The 6,501-nt window shown below is 34.2% G+C and overlaps 2 protein-coding genes across 2 annotated transcripts in view; one reads left to right on the top strand and one right to left on the bottom strand.

Annotated features, from left to right (window-relative positions):
* LOC108365024 (protein argonaute-2) overlaps positions 1 to 6,501 on the bottom strand; it is a 23,592-nt gene that overhangs the window by 2,833 nt on the left and 14,258 nt on the right. The window lies entirely within an intron of this gene.
* RpL26 (ribosomal protein L26) lies at positions 2,817 to 3,864 on the top strand. The gene is made up of 2 exons (XM_017618933.1): positions 2,817 to 2,917; positions 3,320 to 3,864. Exon 2 carries the CDS (start codon positions 3,343 to 3,345, stop codon positions 3,790 to 3,792), a length of 450 nt encoding a protein of 149 aa, XP_017474422.1. The 5' UTR covers positions 2,817 to 2,917; positions 3,320 to 3,342; the 3' UTR covers positions 3,793 to 3,864.

The raw sequence follows: 6,501 nt of genomic DNA, 5'->3' as shown, positions 1-6,501 counted from the left end.
ACAATAACAACATTTTTACAACTGTCATGAAATATCATGACTTGACGACAAACACGACAAATACGACACCTTGTGAATTGCCCAAATATTGTTTGTACTTTAACCGAACCCATAAAAACCAAGCATTCCAGCTGTATACAACATGTGGAGAAATTCCAAAATTTTCGTCTAAATTTAGGGCTTTTTGCTCTAAATTTTTAGAACGTTTTTGGGTATTCAGTTATATCTATAGCCCATGGGATTTTAGTATAACCAACAATGTACGGCTAAAAATTCTAGCTGATTTTTTAAATTTTGTTGCCACCGGTATTTTGTGGTTTTATTTACCATTTAACAATTGCCATTTCTAAAAGCTGGCGCTACTTTTTTTCCAACAATCATAGTGTGTAATTACATCCTACAAAGCCTGCTATTCGTACTGCTGCTTGAGNGGGAGTGCAGCGTTTTCGTTTTACGCATACGGCAACACTTACTGTGGGGAATTTCGCCTCATTATTAGGGCCGGTGCCGATCGGTAACTTTTTTCTCCGTGGTGAGCCGGGGTGGAAAAATTTGCTATAGTGTACAAATAAATTGAATTTTGCTGTGCCAAATGCAAAGTAAAATTTTGACAATTGAAAACCAAGCAAACGCTCGTGCGAAAGCTCTATTTTTGTGTGTTGCTGAAATTGTTAAAATGTATATTTATTTTTTAACTTAAAAGTAACATACGCTTCTTTTGTGCTTTTTCGGGTTTCATTTTCATGTTCCCTCTTTATTACCGCCAAGCAATAATATGTATATACATGTTTATAAGCTGTCAAAATTTTACCTAGCCGCATGAGCTAGGTAAAATTCTGACGTTCGTTTTCACCACGAGAAATGTCAAATTTTTACTTTGATCCGTCAAAATGTCTTCTTTTCTATCAATTGACACAGGCCCTTTCCAAAATTTCTTTTCGAGGATAATATATATGTAATTATGTGATATTTATGAACAAAATGCATAATATCAATGCTGTGAACAGTTAATTACATAATTAGCGCTTGTGTTTCTATAAACTGGAAAACTCAAATCTTAATTATTGCACTGAATGCAGCTTTCTTAAATGTAAGATTGGAATCAAAAAAATATCCATTGTATGATTATATTTTTATGAAAAACTTGAATTTAGTGTTATTTTGTGAATTTATCAAATAAAAATCAAAATTTCCGAATATATGTAACTTTTTTTTCAAAAAAAAAAAAATAATGGGGTTTGTATAGTTATAGAGAATCCAATGCCTGCCAGCGCATCCGCCCGGAGTTCATTAAGCACACCCAAGGTTGAGCGACCATTACCCGNAAAGTATAAAATGTCACGAATACATATGAATCATATACACATACAATAGTAATTGCTATGAATTGCTACTTATAAATTCAGGATATGCACTTGCTTGGAAACTTCGATGATATGGTGGTCACAAATTCAATGGTCCATTGCCCGGAGCTGCTCCAACATGATGAGTAGATTTTAGTGAGCCTCACATGCAACCTGAATATTTGACTATTAGAAAATATATAGCAATTATCTATTAAAATTATAAGGAAAGTGTTTGTTTACAAATTTGCAAATACCCAACTCACTGTTTATTCGATAGTGAAAAATTCTTTTTTGAATTGCACACGGAAATGGTGCTACGGAAATGATGCAACGGAAGTGGTGCAACGGAAATGGTTGGGGCTGAAACAAGTGCTTCTTGTGTGTGTGCATATGGTATTAATTTAACAAAAATTTCTTAATAAAAGGTTAAAGAATAACACTTAGAAAAAGACCAATAAAGAATGAAAGTAAAGGCGACTACGAACATATATAAGGAAAGGATAAAGGCAAAGGTGAAAATAAAAACAAAAACAAAGATGCGTAAAGATAAAAGTAAAAATTAAGACCATGGTAAATTTAAACACTTTACTTATATATAAGGGCAAAGCTGAGGACAATATTTAGATGAAGAAAATGATAAAAATAAAAGTAAAGACAAAGAGGAGAATGAGGATACCGATAAAAGTAAAGAGGGACTTGTCGATAAAATATCGATATTTATCGATTTTGTTATCGATATTTATCGATTTTGTTTTCCATAAATATCGATTTTGTTATCGATTGTTATCGATTTTGATATCGACATTTATCGATTTTGTTATCGATATTTATCGATTTTGTTATCGATATTTGTCGGTTTTGTAATCGATATCGCTCAGAAATATACTTTTTTCTTGCTTTTTTGATTAGATCTTGTATTTTTGGTTCATGACTTGTAAGCCAATACAATGACTCTCACTGAGTGTTGCTCTCTCAGTTTTCCTGTCATTCTCGAGTAAGGTACGCTTTTTGGACTAAATCTGACTACTTCGGACTTTTTCTGACTATTTCTGGGAGATAAGGAACGCAACTAGTAGAAAATGCGAGACGTGGGGTGAGGTGCGACCGCTATTAGATTTTTTTATTATTGTTTTTTATTTTAATGATGTTGGGTTGAACCGGTCTTACAGCCAGGTCCCGCGGAGTGATAACCACTACACCACAGCGGCCACCTTTTTATTGGGTCTGATTAAAATAGTAAACCTTTTATTATTAATTTCCAATCTCCCACACACACTACTGTCAATTGTTTCACCTTTTATTGAAAACTAACAGGTCTATTCTGCGCTGGCCATAAAAAGTAGAATCGCGGTGACAACAACTGAAAACATTTTTTGGTAATAAAATTTTCCGGTTAAAATATCTTCGGTAACGTGCAAAATAGATGAAGAATGCAAAGTCGCCCATCTCCTACGTATATAAATCTGGCAACTACAAACGAATCACAACAAACTTCAAGTCAAGTTTTGCTACTTCCGACAATTGAACTGTCAGATTCCTTCTTTTTGTTGTTTATACGGGCCAAGTTTGGTGTAAGTTTTGCTCCATAAAATTTTTTCATATCTATTTCCATCATCATGAGAAATCAAATACATAAAGCAAAAGTGATTGCGTTTTTCATGATGGTTATAGATTTTATAAAAGTGCGACTATTTTCGGGCGGACATAATAGAATCAACCATTTTTCAACGAATTAATCAGCAAGTCAGTAGTGTGCATTGGTATCGAAATTTACCTTTTATGTGGTTGCGTACATTATTTTGCATCAGTGAGAATGGATCAGTGCAATGAGCGAATTGTAGCTGAAGTTCTTCACAATCTTAAAAAATCTATGTGATTTTGTGTCCGCTGCGAATAGTCGGCTCTGAGTTTTTCAACTCTTCTCACTCTACAATTGTGATAATGGACAGATAACAAATTCCTTATTTTTACAGAACAAACTATAGCGTACACAACCATGAAACAAAACAAATTTGTAACGTCTTCGCGCAGGAAGAATCGCAAGCGGCATTTCCAGGCTCCTTCGCACATCCGCCGTCGCCTAATGTCGTCTCCATTATCGAAGGAGTTGCGCCAAAAGTACAATGTTCGCTCAATGCCCATTCGCAAGGATGATGAAGTGCAAGTGGTGCGTGGCCATTTCAGTGGCAATCAGGTGGGCAAAGTGGTACAGTCGTATCGCAAGAAGTTCGTTGTTTATATTGAAAAGATTCAACGTGAAAACGCAAATGGCACTAATGTATATGTCGGTATTCACCCATCAAACTGTTTGATTGTTAAACTGAAATTGGACAAAGACCGCAAAGCAATTTTGGATCGCCGCGGTAAGGGACGCATGGCTGCCTTGGGCAAGGAAAAGGGCAAATACACCGAAGAAACTGCTGCGCAACCAATGGAAACAGCTTAAAAATTGGGAAGGTGTTGCCTACTTTTATATTAATAACAAATTTTAGAATAAAAGTTTCCTTTTAAGTGGAAAGTACGTATTTTTTTTATTTGTGTTATGCAAGCTGAAGATCGGTCGAATTTGTAAATGTTTAGCAGAAAGACAGTTGTGGTATTCACAACAGTGTCGTATTGTTGTACGTCGTAAACTTTAAACGCCTAAAAAGAATATCACAGGGGTTTGCAATACTACCATCAAAGTCATATTATGCATTTTTGCAGTGTTAAACAAAATAGTTGGTTATGGTTTCAAGTTCTCAAACCATTTATTTGAGCTTTTAAAGTTTACGACATACAACAATACGACACGTACACCGTTGTGAATCCCCCAATTAAAAAATGTAATTAAAATCGTACTATTATGCATGCTAACATCATCCGCTTCCCGTTTCGTCCCGTTGTTGCAATAGGAGTGTACTCGTACGCCCAACTATCTAAAGTTTTAGAAAACTTTTACTGGTTTTGCGTTCTCGTACCCAAAAAACTTGCAAAGTAGGGGAAATTGAGAGAGCTACAAATTTCTGCTGGAAAAATTTTTCCCAGCTAAAACTTGCAAGTAAGAAAATCAGCTGATCACAAACACATGTTTGTAAATAAACAAAAGAAAATATGGCCTTTTTGAGTTATTTATTGCAAATTTTATTATTAGTGCTAGTATACAACGAAAAAGTGAGTAAATTTAATAAGCACGACTTTTGTTGAGTTTATTTTTCGTTAATTTGCTATTAATCTCCAGTTTGTTTACTTTAGTGTGTTCATTCCGATATAATTAATTTGTATTTTAAAAGGGTTTTTCTAATCCAAAACTATTCAATTGTATAAAATACCAAAATATCGGAAAATAAGCCAATATTTACTCCCAATGAGTGAAATATGCAAGAAGAACGAAAACGCAAACTATGGTTGCCGTATGACATTTTTCGTTTGTACCATAATTTTCCTTTAAATATACCAAAATAGATTTAAATGCAGCATGCTAAATGTTTTTTTGCTGAAGTTTTCGGTTTTGGTAGGTTGGTTGTTGAAATAAAAATTTTATAATTTTAAATCTACATCTGTAGCTATATCTATTACATTTTTTTTGGATCAATGATGAGTGTTTGGAGGAGATACTCTTGTTTTTGAATATGTCACCATGTGATATCACAAATAATTATGAGAAAAATAACTTATTCATTCCGATATAATTAATTTGTATTTTAAACGGGTTTTTCTTATCCAAAGCTATTCAATTGTATAAAATGCCAAATTTCGGAAAGTAAGCCAAAATTTTACTGAAATATGCAAGAAAGTACGAAAACGCAAAACCAGCAAGAAGTTGCTAATTTTATGAACAGATGATTAATTTGTTATTTTCCGATGCAATTTTCTTAGAAAACTAGTATTTTCCATCTTATAATATATTTAAATAGGTTTATTTTGTCAATTGCAACTCTAAAAGAACCACAAACAATTATTTTCTTAATGCGATTTACAATAAGCATCGTGCCATCAGCTGTTTTTTTACTAGCAAATAGTGGCTAGTAAAAATTTATCCAGTAAAAATCCAGTGAAACTTGCAAGTTCAGCTGTCATTTTTGCTCTCTCAATTTCCCCTCTTTTGCTAGTTTCTTGCAAGTTTTTGCGTACGAAAACGACATCCAGTAAAAAACCAGTAAAATTAGTACTGGATTTACTGGATAGTGCGTACGCGAACAGGGCTAAAGCCTGCTATACAGTTCAATGCGGGCGTGAGCGTGAGCTTTTTATTTTGATCAATATCTTCGTTATTACTTAACTTTTTGCAACAGTTGATACATCAAAAGATAGAGAATTCAAATATCTCTCAGACTTATAGATTAAAAACTAATTGAAAATGCATAATGTGCCTTTTTTCATGCTTACAGTCAACTGGGTGCGTACGCAAAGCTTTCGCATGTGAACGACAAGTTTTGACAGCGTCCATAAGAATACAAATTGAATTATTTGGCTTTGCGAAAGTTCACGCTCACGCTCGCATTGAACTGTATATCAAGCTTAAGGGCGGTACAAGGCGCATCCATATGGATTTATTTATTATTATTTTCTGTCATATTATTTATTTTCTGTCATTCGGCCGCCTTAAAGTGAAAGTACATAACGTCCGTCACCGTCACCGGCAGTTGTCAAAAAAGCTGGTTCGGTGTATTTGTATGAAGTAAGTTACATGAACAAGCTGACGGTGACGGTGCCGCACAAATTAGCTCAATTCTCAATTTTGCTTATGTAATTGCGTCAAATGAAAACTATTCAGTGTTTTCTTTACATGTTTGAACGTAATTTTTTTCAGTTGGTGGAAATTTTAAGATTTATCGAAAAACGAAATTTAAAAAATTATGTAGGAAAACCTAATAGAAGAAGTGCAAAAGCTAAACGCAAATTTTGCAAAGATAAGCGGCGAGTGTATGATTTTTCGGATGCTACGTCAAACGGATAGTGTCTAACTTGACGCATAAGCATCGTTGACGGTGATGATGCCGGTGACGGTGTCGCAATGGATGGTATGTACTTTCACTTTTATAGTCAAATTTTAAAGGCAATTTTTCAAATAAGGCAGAGTCAAAATCTTTCTTCTCGCTCTAATTACTTCACCTGGTGTAATTCCGCCATGCACTCTATATCTGAATGAATCATGAAAAATTTTTCGAGAAAT

The sequence above is a fragment of the Rhagoletis zephyria genome, unplaced genomic scaffold, assembly GCF_001687245.7.
Source record: "Rhagoletis zephyria isolate East Lansing unplaced genomic scaffold, Rhagoletis_zephyria_1.1 Rzeph_scaffold_01750, whole genome shotgun sequence".
NCBI classification, from domain to species: Eukaryota; Metazoa; Arthropoda; class Insecta; order Diptera; family Tephritidae; genus Rhagoletis; species Rhagoletis zephyria.
Note: the sequence above shows the minus strand (reverse complement) of the source record. Positions and strands in the feature narration are given on the sequence as shown.

Coding starts and splice junctions, on each gene's coding strand:
- RpL26 (XM_017618933.1), top strand. CDS start 3,343: ATGAAACAAAACAAATTTGTAACGTCTTCGCGCAGGAAGAATCGCAAG.